Here is a 19,029-nt window from a genome sequence, read left to right on the forward strand (position 1 = left end):
TAGTCTCTGCGTGTGCTAAATATGTTGAATATTTCCACTTTTACAGTATATTCTTTTATTTGTTAATTATTGACAAGGTACAATCATTTGTGCTATTTTTCTTGATGTAACTTTATATGAGAAGTATGAAATAAATTGAAACTGCATGTAAACTACAATAAACTGCGATTTTCTACTATTAAGTTTGTATTATTTCTAATCATTGTGGAATTTATGGAAGTCATTTATATTTTTTTTTATGCCTCCGCCACGAAGTGGTGCTGGAGGCATTATGGTTTCGGGTTGTCCGTCCTTCCATCCTCCCGTCTGTCCATCCGTCCGTCCGTCCGTAATCAATTTTGTGAACAGCATAACTAAAAAACTGTGTAAGGTATCCTAAATGAAACTGGGCAGGTATATGTATAAGGGAGTGAAGTTGTGCCTATCAACTTTTGGGTCCACATGCTCAAGGTCAAAGTCAAAAGGTCAAGGTCAAATGCTCGAAATTTCACTATTTCCCCCATATCCATGCAATCCCTGAAGGTATTTTCTTGAAACTTAGTGTATATATGAACTACCAAATAAAGATTCTCCAAAGAGAGTTTCGGGTCATGAGGTTAAAGGTCAAGGGTCAAAGGTCACGTCAAAGTGTTGAAATTGTATGCTTTTCTCCATATCTCGCAAATGGTTCAAGGTATCTACGTGGAACTTTATAGTATACGTACGTATGTGCATGTACTGACTGGCAGTGATTATCTTGGAATTGGGGAGGTCGTGGGTCAAAGGTCAGGGGTCAAAGGTCAAGGTCAACTCCTCAAAATATCACTACTTCATATTTATGCAATGCCTGCAGAATTTTTTCTTGAAACTTGATATGTACAGAAATTGTACGTACATGTGTTACCCAATAGATATTCTGTGGAAAGTTTCTTGCCAAAAGGTCAAAGGTCAAGGGAAAAAGCTAAATTTCCCTTCTTCCTCCATATCTGGAAAATAACTCGAGATATCATCATGAAACTTATTACATATTTATGCATGTTCTACCCAACAGTATTCTCTTTGGAACTTTAAGGTCAGAGGTTGAGGGTCAAAGGCCAGGTTTAAATACAAATATTTTAACATACTGAAATTACACTTTTTCTCCATACCTTGTAAATTACTAGGTGCATAAACTTTATATAAAAGGGTCAGAAGTCAAGTAAAATCCTCAAATCCCCAAATACCAGCACTCTGACAATTTAGTCATTCATCCAATTAAACCTAGTTCAAGGAAAGTGAACTTTCAGCACATTTGTATCAAACTTGTCATTTTAATATTTTGCCAGTTATGTGAAGCTGTCTTCACACATTGTCAAGACATTGTACTATAGACCTATTAGGAGAACCATGCACTATGGCGGAGGCATACCAGTTGCCATAGCGACATTTCTAGTTTCATTCTTACAACTTTACCAAGTGTGTAGGTCTCCACACGTATTCCAAACAACATGTACCTTTCACTATCTCACTTATGAAATCCTTTTGATTCTTTATTTTATTTGTTTGCCTTAATTGCCTGGTCTGATTTTTTGAATTTTTTTTTTCTTTTTCAGGAAATTGAATCTACATTCCGTGAGAGTCGCAAGACGCTGATTGCCTTTGAGTTCCCAATCCTGGTGGCGTTGGAATTCTCGCTCCATGTACCGGAGCACGAGGTCTTGCCACACTACAAACGCATCATTCAGCAGTCCTGACGTATGGAACATTGAGATTCTCCCCCGACCCCCTACCCCCGACCCCTATTTCTTTCTTTGATTATCAATCCTTAAGTACGTATGAGGCAATACTTCTGCTCCTCAAGCTTTTCACGTTTCCCCTTGGCCAAGGTAGGTTCACTTCAAATGTAGATGAGTCTGAAAGAAAGTGAAATATTCCTAATTAGAGTCTAAAACTGATTCTGATGCTTGAACAAATGAGCAAACCATAGTTAACTTAAGTAAAAACATTGACAGACGTGTCCTGCCATAATATCAATAGTAGTATTTGGCTAGTATCCCATATTTGTACTAGGTTTACAGAGAACTGACGTGCTTGAGATGTCACAAGCATAGTATTTTACATTGGCTCTCAGCTAATTCAAAACATACACCATCTCACCAATGAAATCTTGTTGATTGCATACTTCTCGGTTTAAAGTTCAATTATCTCCATGACTGTACAGCCTGAAAAAAAAAAAAAGAAGAAAAAGGTCACCTCTGCTCATTTAAAACAGAGTAAAAGGTTCTCTGACATACAGGTGTACAAATGCATTTTGATTTGTGTTGGCTTTGTGATACCCTCAACATCACTTTTGTGGTGAAATGAATATCTACAAACACTCCATATATTTTAAATAATTTTCCTTCTATTTTTCTTCAGATTACTTGGATACACCCACAAATAATCCTTCCAAACCAATATTCATGTTGTGACCTCATCTGTCAATCATGGCTAAAGTACTGAAATGTTTAACAAAAGACATTGGAATGCATCTTCCCCTCAACTCAGCATAACTTGCCCGTTTCTGTAATATCAATGAGACAGAAGACATGGCAAGGGAACATGCAAGCTATGCTGAGTCTCGGGGAGGGTGCATTCCAATGTCTTTTGTTAATCATATTAGTTCATAAACAATGATTGACAGATGAGGTCACAGCATAAATATTGGTTTGGAAGGATTTTTTTGTGGGCGTATCCAAGTAATCTGAAGAAAAATTAGTTCAAAACATGTAAAATGTTTCTAGATATTCGTTTCACCTCACAAGTGATGTTGAGGGTATCATAAATCAACACAAATCAACATGCATTATTTTGTATGTCAAAGAACCTTTCCAGGACTGATTATCATATGATGGTTGAAGAGTTCAAGGCACATTATATTGCAGTATTCATACCCCAAGATTAGTTTGCCCACTCTTTGTGTAGACCGTTAAACTGTAATAGAATACAAGCGTCATTGTGTGATATGGTCAATAACACCTCATCTTTTTCCTGCCCTGTTTTTTCTGAAATGTCTGCCATGAACAACACTTTAGTGGATTCATTGATGATTTCATATTGTAATGTGAAGCATACATTTAGCAAGCTAGTCAATTTCTCTATATGGGTTTGCAGAGATGCTTCCTTTTACCTCTTTTGTTTTTGTTCTGTTGTTGTTGTTGTTGTTGTTGTTGTTGTTGTTGTTGTTGTTGTTGTTGTTGTTGTTGTTGTTGTTGTTGTTGTTGTTGTTGTTGTTTTGCTTTTGCTACTGTTTTTGCCAAATTACTGCAGCCCTCATGAAAAACCCTCCCTTGGCTAAATTGTAGTAGTAAACATATATGATGCAGGAAAGGGAAATATGCTGTTTTTCCACTCTATGCCTCTTAAGCCCTTAGAATACTGCAGTGTTATCAACAAGGTTGCTATCCCCAAGGATCCCTGGATTTAGGGACCTTTGTGTTTCAGGTTATCCCTGATCAGTGATAGTATGGTTTGTAATAACTGTTGATGGAATTTTGTATCTATAGTGACTCAAATAGATGTCCTACATGGTTGATGCCATTCAAGGTTACTACAATTTGTATCTAATGTTAAACCTTTCACTGTAGTCTAGTCCAAGAATTGTACACTGACCAAGCAAGTTGTGCCAAATATATACTGGATGCATTACATGTATGTGTTTCCTATTTTGGGCATAAGAAGATATCTTCTTCTTTACTAATCTCTTCACATGTCAGTATATGTAACCTTTTCCTTTAATTTTTCTATGCATACAGCAATGTTCTAGAGTTTTAGATGAGACGCATACATTGAAACAGATGCATATGAAGGATCTTGAGAAGCAGAAAAACATTTCAGCTCATAGCAGTATTTCTCACATGGGCTATTTTGGTTGGGTTGTTTATCATGATCACTTATGATCTGTACCAAGGATTTTGACCATGACAAGAGTATTCAAACTAGTACAATGGTTATAGTAGGTAATCTTTGGTAAACAAGTCATTCTTGTATCATTTGGTCGTCATGCATGACACACCTGGTACATTTAGATCTCTCCCATACTCTGTTTTTTTTTTTCATTCTTTATCTCATTCACCAGCCAATCTCAGTCTTTATTATTATTACATCTCTCTGTCAAGCTATCCATTTATCAAATTTCAAAGTAGGATACCTTTTGATAGCCTGTTTAATTATGAAAGTTTCATTTCATTTAACTAGCAATTGAAGTTTCAAAATGCATTGTTTTGTTTCCTTTTGTTTTGAGCCACCAAAATTTCAAATCTTTCAGATTTTATTGGCCCAAACACGGCCACCAGAGCAAAAATTGAGTGATGAGCCCTTATGAATGTACAGTTATGCATTTACAGAACATATGTGCATACACATGCAGGTAGTGTACATACACTTATGTGTGTATATATTTGTTATGTGTACTTTTATATTTGTATCTCTATATGTGGCTCCCACCCCCCCCCCCCCCAAATTCTTTCTCAGTTCAGGGATTATAAAGGTCTAACAGTCTGTTCCGTTCCTGTACGGGAGTGGGACAGCTTCTGCCGTTAATAAATAAAGTATGTTCCCAGCCTGATCTTTATACACTTTACACTTTGCTTTACGTACAATTGTAGGTCTATCTTCTGGTGTAGTAAGTGCTTTTCAGCTAATTTCATTTATTTCTGTAACCATATGAACTGCGATTTGCTGTATCCCAGCATAATCTTTCTTCTATTTTCGATAATATTCCATGGTGTTATGAATCCAGGTTAATCACTTTGTTGAAGAGCTGCCTTCACTTCGACGGGACTTTTTGGGACCTGATGCATGCAGTTGGGCATCATATGCTGTGCATGAATAAGTTTACTCATTTTCTCTCTATTTCTGTTTGATTTTGCTTTTGTGCTTGTGTAGGGTTTGTTTGTTTGCTTTAAATGGAATTGACATGTAGCAGAAAGTAAAGCACCTCTCAGAAGAACCAAATGCAGAGATTGATTTTTCAACATTCCAGGGACTTCTAATGATAATGTCTTTTATGTTGGAAAGGGGATGAATGAAGATTATGACGTATGTTGTAGATAATGTCTGACCATTTTTAAAAAAGGGGAAGATTATAGTTTATTAGAGCTTAAGTGTATATGGTATCAATGTGGTCAACTGGACTATCTTCTTTCTCAAAGAGAAAACTTTGTGGTAATGAGCGTCCTTTTGATTTCAGCTGATTATTGCCCTTGGAAATAACCATTGTATATATTGATGTACATTATACACAGTATCCCTATCGCCAGTCATTGTATAATGTATGTATGTGCAATATATATGTTTTGTTATTAAACAATATGATGCCTTGTACAAATTGTCTTCATTCTGTGAAGTGAGGAGTGAGTGATTTTCTTTGTGGAATACTGTACATGTACTTTGATGTACAGTACACTCTTTGTTCACCACATGTATGCTTATGAACACTTTGCTCACACATACATTTAGGCTACTTATGTACGATTCCACATAGCCTATATATCACTGGCCTATTTGTTTGATGGAAGCCCCATGTTTCTATTGGGCTGGTACCCGTTCAGACGCGTATGAATCCATCGGCAATCAATTTAATGAATAACATCAATAAGATATACAGTACACTCCCGTTGTAACGAAATTCCGGTTACTACGAAGTAAAAATTCAGGCCGCAACATTATCAACTGCATGTATTTTTATTGTTGATTAGTTTGGTTATAACGAAATTTCGATATAACGAAAGAAAACTGCCGGTCCCCTTTCGTCATAAAGGGAGTCCACTGTACAACAATCGTCTTTCTGAAAAGGGCTATGGACGATACATCCACGTTTATGTTGATATCAATGTTACAAAAAGTAAAGCTTAAAAGAAGTAATTAGAGAGAGTATGAGAGATCATGGAGAGGCAGAAACGTAAAAAAAAAACAACAACAACGAAACTTTTTTTTTTTGGGGGGGGGGGGGATGGACCCTTCCTGTAGAAAGCATGCAAATGAAGAGGAAGACATCGAAAAGATCTATCTTAGACCCCGTTTACAGTGCAGGGCTGGTCACAGCCCTGCCTCAATTGCGGTATTCGGCCCCGCAATTCTGTCCGTTTACATTTTAGAGCTCGTGGCCCTTACTCTTACGTACTAGCACATAATTCAAACCATTCAATATTTCTCGTAGTGGTGCTCTACTTGTAAACAAACGAATATTGGAGAGCGCAGGGGTCGCAATTTGGTACCGCATTTGGCCCAGTTTGAGAAAATTCCATGCAGGCCGAAACTACTCCCAGAGCTTGGCCAAAATAATGCGCGGCCGTTTTTGGTACCGCGTTTTGTTCTTTTGAGCGAGTGAAAGGAAGACCGGGCTCAGCCTGGCCTTTTCACTCACTGTAAACGGGGTCCTTGTGGATATTCCAGACTGGCATCGGACGAAACGTGATGAGGTTTGTCCTTGGAATAAGGAGATGAAACAAAATTCCGTTCTCTTGAAAACTATTGTTCAAATCACCAATCTGTTTGAATAGCAGTTTCGATTTTGAGCAAAAAATGTCTTTGGTTTAGTGCCATTAAAGGGACTTTCTAGACGATTTTTATAATTTCACATCATGTAGTACATAAATCGACAGCTCCATGTATAGATTTGTGGAATTTATTGTGGTCCTTGAGCAGAGAAATAGATACTCCGAAAAACCTAAAACAAATTACACTGAACAAAGATGATGACATAGAAGCCTCACATATTTCAGAAATGCAGCAATGTAATTCTTCTATATACCATACCACGTGACGGTGCTTAACAAGTTCACCTGTACAAAATGTATGCATGCTTTAAGTTCTTCTTTTGTTCTGCCTCATTGAGCCCCTGCTTATGCATTCGTGTAGTGAGACTGCCATGTCATCATCCTTGTTCATTGTGATTTATGAATTTTGAAAAAGCTCCTATTCCTCATCTCAATCACTACAAATTCTGAAACTCACTACCCAGTGTAACGAATTTATAGTTGTTCATATGTAAAAGTCTGAAAATCATCTGGATGTCCGTTTCAAACTTGGATGGCGGCGGCTCTGATATCCAGTAAATTGTCTGCGATCTAGTGGAATGATCGCCATTATATACTTAAATCCCGAGATGGTATCTTCAAAGGGGAGAAAATCATTACATTCATTTCTGTGTACCGTTGTAGTGGTATAACTGTGTTACGATACACTGTAACTATCAAAACACTGTCTCGACAACTTGCAATAATATATGCTTCGTGACTGCCGTCAAGAGCCTTTTGGCACTGTCTTTTAAAGGCGGGAAAACACTTTTCCCGCCTTTTCCAGCAAACACTACTTTGTCAGTTTGTGGTGAGTAGAAGCAAGACGCACTTTAAGCTTTTGTTTTTGTTTTTTTCTTATTCTCTCCCTGTCATAAGTATTATAGTCAATAAGGTATCCTTTAAAGCCCGCGTAAAGTTCTTGGAAAACAAGAAAAATTAAGAAGAAAGAGGAACGTGAGGAGAAGGAGAGTAAGAAAAAAATAAGGCATCGTATGACTTTGTTGGTTTAGGTTTTTGATGAAAATTACCCACAATTTCTTCTCAACTACAAAATTATTTGCATAATTATCCTACTTCAATTCAAGTCCGTCCCTTATATCTTGATTTGAATGTATTATTGAATTCCGTGGCCTTCAGCATGTAGCGAAACAAATAAAAACTGTCATTTCTCAGAAGTTAAGCCTTTGGCAATTCTGCATTATACGGACAAGTCATCAGAGAAGAGCGCTCTGCAGACAACATGGTCATGTCGTGGGTGACGTAACAGAGTGACGCATACGGTCATTTTGGTTCCACGTACAGGTCTTATTAGGAAACCCCTACTTCGAGGTTTGGATTTGTCATAATATATCACAATGTTTTTGTAAGAAATTTATTTTAACAGATGAAATGGCCTACAGTGAGCCCTGAAATTATGGTTACAAGCTGTTTACAAAGATCTGCCGAACCTTCTTCCTTGTACTTTAAGTTGATGAGAAGTGACGAGGTGACTCAGTTAGTAGTGTGTCTGCCTTGCAATCGAGAGGTACGGGTTTGAATCTTACATTATCTTGCTGACCAATGTTGTGTGTTATCACGTTGTAGCCTCTAGTAGTGGCAAAGCACTCTGTTCGTCGGACAGGACATAGGCTGAAAAAGGTCTCCGGTGTGCGAGAAAGTCACAAAACAGGCACGTAAAAGATATCCAGCTCATTCACTAAAGTAAAGGTAAAGTGGTCAGCCCCAAGTACATACAACATCTTGAAAATGAATAAACAAACACACAAGCATACAAACCAAAGATTTAAGCATATTGTGAGTAAATAGTCCATGTGTTGGTGCAATAATATCAAAAATAGAACAGAACTCAAGCTCATGTTGTCAATAAAACTATTGAATTGAATTGAATTGAATTGAATTGAATTGAATTGAATTGAACTGAATTGAATTGAATTGAATTGAATTGAATTGAATTGAATTGAATTGAATTGAACTGAATTGATTTGTTTGAATTGAATTGAATTGAATTGAATTGAATTGAATTGAATGCCAACAATTTATTTATCAAGTGTTCAAGAACACTTGATAGAGGTCGCCCGAAATTTGTTTGCCAAAATAAACTATTGGTATTGACAGCATGAGCTTGATGTTTGTTCTATTTTTCATTATACTATAATGTATTATGTATGTATATAATTATGATAATTATATCGCCCTGAAAAAAAAATGTCAACGCATGTTATTGTTACACTTGCGTTTATACCTTTTTGTGTTTGTGTGTAAATGCATTTTTTTTATGTATGTATGTTTTATGCTTGTGTTTACATGTAGATATGTATATAAAAGTTTATAAATATATAACATGTAAAATACGTATATAATAATGTATATGTAAAAGTTTTAGAACCACTATAAGTTCTATTCTGACTGACAAAACGAATGAGAAGGTATGAGGGGGAAATAGGGGAAGAGTTTAGGGATAGAAAGAGACAAACAGAATGAGATCAGGTTTAAGTGATATGAATGAGATTAGAGGAGACTGAAAAAGATAGAAAAAAGAAGGATATAGCAAGCAGTAATTCATGGTGAATCGGAAGACTCTACGCCATATTATCGGCTTCTGAGTGCTTCGTCATCCGTCTTGGCCAATTGCCGCACGCAGCGCGAAAGCAGTTTAGCGCATTTGCGTCACAATCAAATGAATATTATCGATTCAGCGCGCTCCGCTCTCGATCGTCTGCATGCACAGCTGCGTCAAACCCGAGCGATGGCCGGGGCCAAGCCGATGCGTAGCCACCGACAATCTAAGAGGGATTAAAAAGCGGATGATGGTTGGTTTTAAAGGTAGTAACATTATTTCTGGCCAGTCTTCAGCCATTACTGTGGTAATATTTGAAGATAACGAAGGACGTCTATAATGAATGGCATTTATAGGGCCTACTTCAATCTACAGATTCATCTCCCATCGAAGCATACATTGAGATGTCTTGCTCTCGACTACAATGTTCGAGTTTCGGCGTTCCAGTCATTATTATTATTGAATTGCACGCTTTTATCATGGATCTTTAATAAAGCACGGTCTGGATGTCCACACTACACTACTACTTATTATAGTTAAAGTCCTTTTAAAGAAGTATCGTCTATCAAGCTCTCTTTCAACACTGATCAATTCAGTGCTTATTCACGTCGATGTAGGGCAATTTGTCAATCAGTTGCAACAATAAATTAGTTATAATGAGCACACAGTCTGAGAATTTATAGTTGTTTGGATGAGGTATAAGAATGTTTTCAAAATTTATAACAAATTGCAGTGAACAAGAATAATGACATGGCAGCCTCACCATAAGAATACATGAGTTGGGGCTCAAGGAAACAGAACAAAAGATGAAGGCATGCATAGATTATACACAGGTGAACTTGTTCTGAAATAATATGTGAGGCTCCTATGTCATCAACACTGTTCAGTGTAATTTGTTTAAGATATTTCAGAGTATTTCTAAAATATCAGTGTCTTTGCTCAAGGACCACAATAAATTCCACAAATCTATAGATGGAGTTGTCAATTTGTGTACTACATGATGTGGAATTATGAAAATCGTCTGGAATGCCCCTGTAAAGTCAAGTCTACAATTGCACTCCGCATTTGTTCAGAGTAAATTAGTAGTTCAAACACAATATTTCAATTCTCAGAGAGCCTCAAATGGGACATAACGGGTAATGACAACCCAATTATCATTTATTTCTTCTGTTCAGAATCAGTATAATACGAGACTACAATGATACAACGGTGCAAGACACGGTACAGCAAAAGAAGGTTTAAATTAGCTGCTGCAGAAAATGGAAATTACGTGAAAGTGCATTATTATTGTACACCACGCTAGAATGAGAATGGCTCAGACTTTCAAGTCGAATAACAACGCTGTATTTGTATCTTTCTCTTTTTTTTTTCTTTTTTTTTTGGGGGGGGGGCTGTCTATGTTTCGTTGGTTGGACTACTAAGCTTACAAGTTTTCTTGTGAACTTAGCCAAACTATACTCAATGCTTTAGTATCCTGGACATGCTGGTTGCTCTTTTGCCGTTCTCCTGTTATATCGAGCGTATACTAAAGGCTCAAAGCTGTAAAGTAGGTTTCCATATTTTTGATACGCCCGTATGCAGTTTTTTTTTAGACGGCACAGATTGGGGCATGGCACGTATTAAACCTATGGGAAACACGTTGGGTTAAGGTTAGGGTTTTGGGTTAGGGTTAGGATTAGAGTTAGGTTTAGGGTTAGAGTTAGGGTTAGGGTAAGGGTTTGATGGTTAGGGTTAGGGCTAGGGTTAGGGATAGGGTTAGGGTTAGGATCCCCAATCTGTGCCGTCTAAAAAAAAAACACGCCGCCCGTATGGTGACGAATTAACAAACTGCTTCTAGTGTGTCAACATAATGTTCGGCAGATTTATCATTATCCTACTTTTTCTTTCGGGTGTTCACGAGGAAGAAAACATAAGGCTGTTTTGTTTTTTGTTGTTTTTTTTTTCACGAACAACAATGAGAACAAAACAGGGCAGAGGGTTGACATAACGTAATTGGATGTACCTTACGGCCATGTCACTTTATTGTAATTGGCGATAACCTGGTTATTTGTTGTTTTTTTTTTTATAAATTGTGAATAGACGTTAATGACTGGAAAATGAAGAATATTCAGAAACAATTGCATTTCAATGAGATTGGTGTAGATATTATGAAGATAGGCAAATAACAATAAAATTAAAGTATATCATGTTCGTAGAGCCCAGTGGAACAGTTCTACCCCCCCCCCCATCCCTCTCTTTGTGTAAATGCTGATGTGCGTGTATATATAAGTTATAATAATTACATGACGTGTTCGTGTGTGTCTTTGTGCCTGTGTGTACATGTCTTAAGAAAATATCGTTTCCCTCATATGAGTTATGCAATTTTCGTTTGTTATGCCAACGTGATGTATTATTTCACAGATTGAAAGCAATCTGGATTAAAAGCTTTTGCCCCCCCCCCCCCCTCCTTCATGTAGCCTACACATCTTTTCTCTTTCCATTCCTCCCTTCACACATATCCATACACAAAAACACACACAATCACTTATACACTTTGTACCTAACTCACACGAAAACAAACTCTAGCACATATTCTGCACAATTCGTCATACGAGTAAATACAAACACACGCACACACACACACCACACACACACACACACACACACACACACACACACACACACGCACACACATACACACACACGCACACACACACACACACACACACACACACACACACACACACTGCCTTCACCCCTCTCTTCATCGCGCAATACGAAAAACGCTTTTTGCAGACGACCATCACTTAGAATTGCCCGCGCGCATTTTTGTCCGAAGATTTCTCGTCGTCTGCTTCAGACACATTTTCGCAGTGGTCATAGGATTCATCTCATATTTACGGCTCGATTTATGGCAATTTCTTGGCTTTCCAAGGCATAAAATATATGGATTGACGTCGCTTCATTGCCGTGATTTTTTTGGGTTTGGAGCAGACCCGGGTAGTTTTGCGATTGCCATCATGCTAAAAGGGCAACTTTTTCACCGGGTGCTGGATCTGTTGCGATTGTCAGGGGGCGAGGAACTCGTGCCGTTCGCTCGCCAAGATGCAACCGAGCTTACAGTCGTCCCGAGCCCCGACAGCAGCGGCGACAGCGACGACTCAACGCCGGTGAAGAACGGGAAGCTACCGGGGCCTGGCCGCGGGGCAAGGGGCAACGGAAACGTGCTCGAGTCTCAAAAGGGACTGGTGACATCGCCAGGGGCAGAAGGGGACAACTCGAACATCGCTAGGAAAATGATCACGGCTTGGGACGCGGGATGGAATGTTACTAACGCCATACAGGTAAGAAAGACGACACCACTCTAGAACCTTCCAGAGGAGTAACAAACTTTCCCGGGCGGTCTTAAGAGCCCTTTTACTTACGCCCCGCAGGGCTTCTTATGTTAAAGGGGTACTTTGCTCTTTTTTCCCCTCATACTTGATCAAATGTTAAGGATCACTTGTTCATCTTTGAAACCACTCCCTATATGCAACCTCCTTCAAAGGCATGAATAATTCATTCCTGTTGTTTCCATAACCCACTGAAACTATTCCTCGTATATATAGTTTCTGTCTCATTGAGAAACTATCCAGAATGATAAGTTTGTTGAATGACTGAATTGCATTGGTTTACTTTCACCCTATCAAAGGTAAGTAATACGTATGTGTACTAGCATGCATGTGTACACTTGTGGGTGTGTGCGTGTGTGTGTGCGTGTGTGTGTGTGTGTGTGTGTGAGTGTGTATGTGTGTTTACTATGCTTCTTGAGAAGTTGGGACCTTGTGGACAATATTACAAGGTCAAACGCGTAATGATAATACATTATTGGCGTCCATGTTGTGATTAGAGGCTTGTCAAGGGTTAAGCCGGATGGTAAACGGTAGGCCTACAACTGGACGCCAAAAGAGAAGTGCTCCATATAGCTGACTGTGTACATAACGAAGTTTGAGTGAATAACCTTTTCAAAGTACAATATTAAAGTGAAAGTCAGTTGGTGTCGTTCCCCTCCTACAATCTCAAACCCTACACCCCATCTTCCCCAATCAAGACAATGACTTACCTTATGGGTATTTCACATTGGCTCTTTGAGCGTTAAGAAATGGTTTCCAACGCTGACGAAATCATGTACAGTGTATATAATTCTGCGCCAATATATAAATACAAAGTTATGTAACTGTCACATACCAGCACATCACATAGATGTGTTGTGAGCTAATTGATTAAAACAAACAAACAAACAAACAAGAGTTTAAAGATTCCCCATACTGAGCAACATTTGATTGCATTAGACAAGGAAAACAAACCGACTAACAAACAAACGTTTTCGAACTCTGGCTGTGTTTTGTGTTGAATGCATCTTTGTGTCAACATAAGGAATCATACGCGTACAAAACACATGTTAATAATGAAGAATTATAATGGAAAAGGGCGCCATACAAATAACATTTCGACCGGGCAGTGCAAACTTAATTTAAGGTAGGCCTATAGCCCAAAGGTTGTATTTCTATGAGATTAACATTCCGCCAAGCCAATAGTATTGTGATCACTCTATCATCATGTCGAAAACTGAATGTGTCTAGGCATTTCTATAGCTGATGATGTTGCGGTAGCATTTCCATTAGTTCAATTCAATTCAATTTTATTCGGGAAAAAAAATCAAAAATCAGAAGTACATTATGTACACAATAAAAACAAAAGCAATGCGTATATTATGCATGCAAATGTTTAACAAATCAACGTCGGTACCCCTTTGAAGCAACTACAGCTTGTTAGTGGGGCCTAAAATAAGATTTTAAATACAAGGTAAATGGCTGGTAGTTATACGTATTGTGCAAAAGGAGAAAAAGAAGAAGAAATATAGTAACAAGCAATGCACTCAGTCATGGATAGCAGTTTCTTAACAGTATGATGTTTGAATAGTGCTCTGAAGCAAGATAAGTGTTGCCAATTTTGTGATCACGGCAGAGGAAGGAAAAGCATTGGGATTACAAAGTATCAATTACTTCACAAGATAGCTAAATCGGGGGGAAGGGTGGCGAAGAGGTGAATTGGGTCCTCAGTCTTACAGTGCTCTGCATGTTTGTTCATCTCCCCTCCCACTGCACGTACACACTCATTACACAGACAGACAGACAGACACACACACATTTGTAAAATGGCATAAGGTCTGATAAACTCTTTGATAAACTTGCATGTGCACATACAAATCCGAGCTTCATATTCATCTTCAAGTTATGAATTTAACAGTAATTTGTCTTATTGCTTATTCATCTATTCAAATTTCATCAATTCATACACCATTAGTCAAGCAAACGTGGTAATGTAAGCCAGTCTTTCCCTATTTATGTACGGATAACTATCTTTCAATGGCTTTTTATTATGTTTCAGGGGTTCGCTTTGGGGAGGAATGGGTCGAATGAAATTATATACTTACTTTTTTATACTATTGTGAATCATTTTTGCACCACTGCTTTTCTTAACATTAAATTGAGAGGTGGCCGAGTTGGAGAAATATCGGGATCACGTGATCAGGGGGTCAAAGTTGAATACAGCCCCGCCCCTCTTGCTATGATTCAATCAGAAGTCACAATACACCCCGCCTTCCGTGATGGAAAACCCAATCAAACACTAACTTCACGCATTCGGCACGGCGATTGAAGACGGATGGGATCGAGCGTGCGTTACGGTGCGCCCGTGCCAAAGGGGTAATCGAACCCATTTCCATCGCCACGCATCGCAGTGTCCCCCTTGCGCATCCAGCCTGGGAGTTCGTACACGCCCCTTCTTCCAACTGTGACTCCTATGTTTGCTTGACCTCCTATTGGAATCTCGTAGGTACTGGAAGACATATCTAGAAGGAAATGTCTAATCAAGAGCGTAAATTGAATGGGGTCATCCCACGAAACCGACACCCGTGAGTTATACAGCCCACGAGTCATACAGCTCACGAGTTCGACACTAGGCAAATAAAACCCATGAGTTCGATACTTACCTAGGTAAAAACAGCCCACGAGTTCGACAGATACAACACGGGGTTTAATGTGTCGGTCTCGTGGGCCTTGTTTGCTTATAGTGTCGAACTCATGGGCTGTATGGCTCGTGGGCTGTTTTTAACTCGTGGGCTGCATCCCATGACTCGTGGGTGTCGGTGTCGTGACATGCACCCAATTGAAGTACACCTACTCCCGAATGAGAGTTGCTTATTTTTTTATTGCTTTTTGGGGTCTCACATCGTTATTTTTTCTGTTCATCTATATTGTTTGTTTTTCCTTTCCACTGTGTCTTTGTTAAGTTATCAAGCGATGTTGTTGTAAATGAAGCACAACATTTTTGCACAAACATAGTGAAGTAAAAAAGTAGAAAGCTAGACGTGCAGACATAATATTCACAATGCACAAGCGAGAGTGTGCATTTACACTTTCGGAAAATTGTGTAATTGAAGTCAGAAATGAAAAGGGAACGAGGGAACGAGTTAAAAGAGAGAGCGGGGTATGGAAAGAGAGAGAGGGGAGAGATGGAGAGCGACAGAGAGATGAATGAAAAGAAAACAAATTGACAAAAGAAACGATATACGGGAAAGATCATCCGACTGTTTTCTGACGGTAACCGTAAATGGAAATTCCTGATTCATAATTTATCGGCAGTTTATGCTAATTCTGCCAGTTCTTCCTTGCAACGCCAAAGCTAACATTCAAGCGCGCACACCTGAACCATCAATGCTGATGGTCCTGCTATGCTGCCAGTCAGAGTCCTCTATTCATATTATTTCATGCTCTTTATGCTTTGTAGGCATTACCTTCTCACTTTTTGACACGTTTCAAATAATATAATGTGCGTGTCACCATGGTCAGGTATCTCTGGTCGCAGGGGCGGATCCAGGAATTCCGTAAAGAGTGGGCGCTTTTACAAAAATTAAAGGGGGCGCATGCAACCTCCCCCCCCCCTCCAATTTTTTTCTTTTTATTTCTGTTGTTTCAATGACAAATAAAGGTGGGGGCGGGCGCCAGGTGCGCTCCTCCCCCCCCCCCCCCCCGATCCGCCACTGTGGTCGTAATTAATGAACTGGTCAAACTCAATTTTGCAGAAAGTGACGAGGACGATAATACAGTCATATAATTACTAGTATGATATATTTTGTTCTGGCGATGTAGAATTTTATGTATAGAATTCAAAACATTAGTTATGATATCAAATACGCCTGATGACACAAGTTTGTTTTTGTTTTGTTTTTTTGTGTGTGTGTGTGTGTGTTTTTTTACAGCATGCTTGATTTTCATTTTACCCAACAAATTATTATGCCCTCCGAACACCATGCAATCAACAACACGATCAAAGAGATAGCTATATATATTTATATATAGATAGATAGATAGATAGATAGATAGATAGAGAGAGAGAGATGGATAGAGAGATAGATAGATAGATAGATATATAGAGAGAAGAAGAGAAAGGAAGATATGAAACTTAATCCTTCCTGACCCCGCTTTCTGTACAAGTTGATTATGTTGACATAATAGAGCTTTGGTTTAAAACATTTATAATCAGCACCTAATTTATAAAGATAGTATATTAGAAGACATATTCTATCTATGTTATTATATACATTATATCATCATATAGCATAGATAGATAGATATAGATATAGCTATAAAGAAAGAAAGAGATAGAAAATTTATATCAAGGGGGAAAAGTCACATGGACGCCTCCAATGAAGGAAGGAAAAATTTATGATGATGTGTTTGCAACGAGTTGTCAACTATAATAGCAAAAAGAGCTCATCCCAATTTGCTGATGACGTCATTTTTTTCTTTCTGTCATGACATGCCATATCTTAAGCTAGATGTTCTGCAAGTCTTGCGCGACCAGATGAGCGAGATAATGGACATCAAGTGGTCCGAAGTGGGACCGTCATCATTCTATGGGCTCGTGCATGGAGCCTCACACAAATCGCAAATGATCCGGACCCTACTGACAACCACCCCCCCCCCCCCCCCCCGGCAGGAAATTCTTCCTTCTTATTCATACGTCATCCCGTGGTGTCTCCGAGAAAAGAAAAAAAAAATAAAAGATGAATTTGTAGTTTGATTTGATTTAATTTGATTTGATTTATTTGTTGATTGTATTAGTCGTGTTGGTTATATCCTGCATTATCATTGGTATCCACATGACGGGGTCTTTAAAACATTAGCGATGGATCAAATGTGACGGTGCACCGTGCATCACAAAACCAACAAAAAGTCGCACCTCTTGATTTTACGTGAGGACTCAAAAAAAAAAAAGTGAAACGGGTCAGACAAGTTTATCTCGACTTTTAATCATATTTTCTGAAAGAGCTATTCTTATTCTACATTATTCCTAAGTTTGGGATGATAAAATGAATGGGAAATTGTGTTTTCAGCAGTTTTTCTACAACTTTTTTTTTAGATTAATGTGATCAGGTATGTCTTAGAGGCAATATTTCATTTCTTGAAAACCCTTTACACATTCTTCCCTTTCCACTCTAATAACTTTTGAAAGGGTAAAGTTACTTCTTTGAAAGTTGGTATGAATAGCATGGAGCTATTGTAGCTCCATGTGATTAAGCGCTTGAATAGACCCGATACTTTAGAGCCTCTTTTCTCAGAAACACTTCCAGAGCATGTGTTACATTTTCTTTTCTATGTTTAGATAAATAAGGAGAGTCCATTTGAATAGAGTTATACATCATTTTAGAGCTAGAGTCTGCTCTTTCAGAATCTGCCCCATGTTTGGCGACCTTTTGTTGGTTTTGTTATGCAGGGTCACAAATACAGTAAATTTTACTTCTCTCAGGTAGCTTCTGCAACGTTTGTAAATATCTGACAATCACTGAGGTCTGTTCACCTTTGGGAACAGTGGTTAAAAAGAAAAAATCAAGATATGACATTTAATGCATATGTGTAGGTCTGTTGTACCACAAAACTTCCTATCATATAAATTTTCGCGATAGAGCCTAAAATATAAGGAGATATCTGTATTTTTCTCAATAAACCGTAACTGTAGACGGTTTAGTCCCAAAATACTTTATTACAATTATTGTTCACACTTTGTATATTCAACAATATCGATTTTACCTATCCAAATTTATACAGTGGTGATTTCTACCCCTATCTCACATTTAGAACTATTGTAAAGCACTAATGCTGGGGTTTTTTGTTTCATCTGCAAATGGTAATTATGCCTTTAATCCCGTGGCATTTCTACAGGCACTAATTCCTATTTATTTGAAAAGAGGAACATAACGAAGTGGGCAGCTGGTGGGTAAGACATTGTATCCAGTGATGTACGCCTTGGGCAGGTTTAGAACACACGATATGAAGTTTACTGACCGAGATCCTCATTGTACGGTATCAGATTTCCACAACTGTGAAGGAATTTGTATTTACCTCTCATTGGTAACTTCGCTAAAAGATAAGTTGAAAGTTTGTCATCATTTTCTATTTCTATCGTGGCAGCGATGAATCAACCCTACTGGAATGAGCACAGTGTCCCACAATGTGAGAAACACAGTGTAAACACAATGTGACACAAATGTGAACACATTGTGAAACACATTGTGAACACAGTGTGAAATCTCTTCACACTGTTAAATCCGAGCGTTTTTACAGTGTGAACACATTGTGAATCATCAATTCACAGTGTGACACAGAACATTACTATGTGCACATGACACTGTGAAAACCAAGCCACAGTGTGAAATCATCTCCACACTGTTAACTTTGAGCATTTTCACATTGTCGACTATGTGATCACAACTGTGAACACACTGTGGGACACTGTGTTCTTTCCGGTATAGGGAACTTTGGAGAAAGATGAGATTGACGCCCAGAAATGGGCGTCTTTGTATGACTCGATAGTCGATAACGCCGCACTCCTTAACAAGAATGATTATTAGGAATGTATCTTTCTCACAAC

At 38.4% G+C, this 19,029-nt stretch overlaps 2 protein-coding genes across 2 annotated transcripts in view; both read left to right on the top strand.

Moving 5' to 3' along the window:
• LOC140234277 (CDK5 and ABL1 enzyme substrate 2-like) overlaps positions 1-1,750 on the top strand; it is a 32,771-nt gene extending 31,021 nt beyond the window's left edge. Inside the window, exon 10 of the mRNA XM_072314338.1 lies at positions 1,572-1,750. Coding sequence (XP_072170439.1) covers positions 1,572-1,712 — 141 coding nt within the window. The 3' untranslated portion in view covers positions 1,713-1,750. The remainder of the gene's footprint in view (positions 1-1,571) is intronic.
• A 10,576-nt stretch (positions 1,751-12,326) lies between these two features.
• LOC140234498 (vesicular inhibitory amino acid transporter-like) overlaps positions 12,327-19,029 on the top strand; it is a 51,359-nt gene continuing 44,656 nt past the window's right edge. Inside the window, exon 1 of the mRNA XM_072314539.1 lies at positions 12,327-12,398. Within this exon, the coding sequence (XP_072170640.1) occupies positions 12,351-12,398 (48 nt within the window). The 5' untranslated portion in view covers positions 12,327-12,350. The remainder of the gene's footprint in view (positions 12,399-19,029) is intronic.

This window comes from Diadema setosum, chromosome 10 (genome assembly GCF_964275005.1).
Source record: "Diadema setosum chromosome 10, eeDiaSeto1, whole genome shotgun sequence".
NCBI lineage: Eukaryota > Metazoa > Echinodermata > Echinoidea > Diadematoida > Diadematidae > Diadema > Diadema setosum.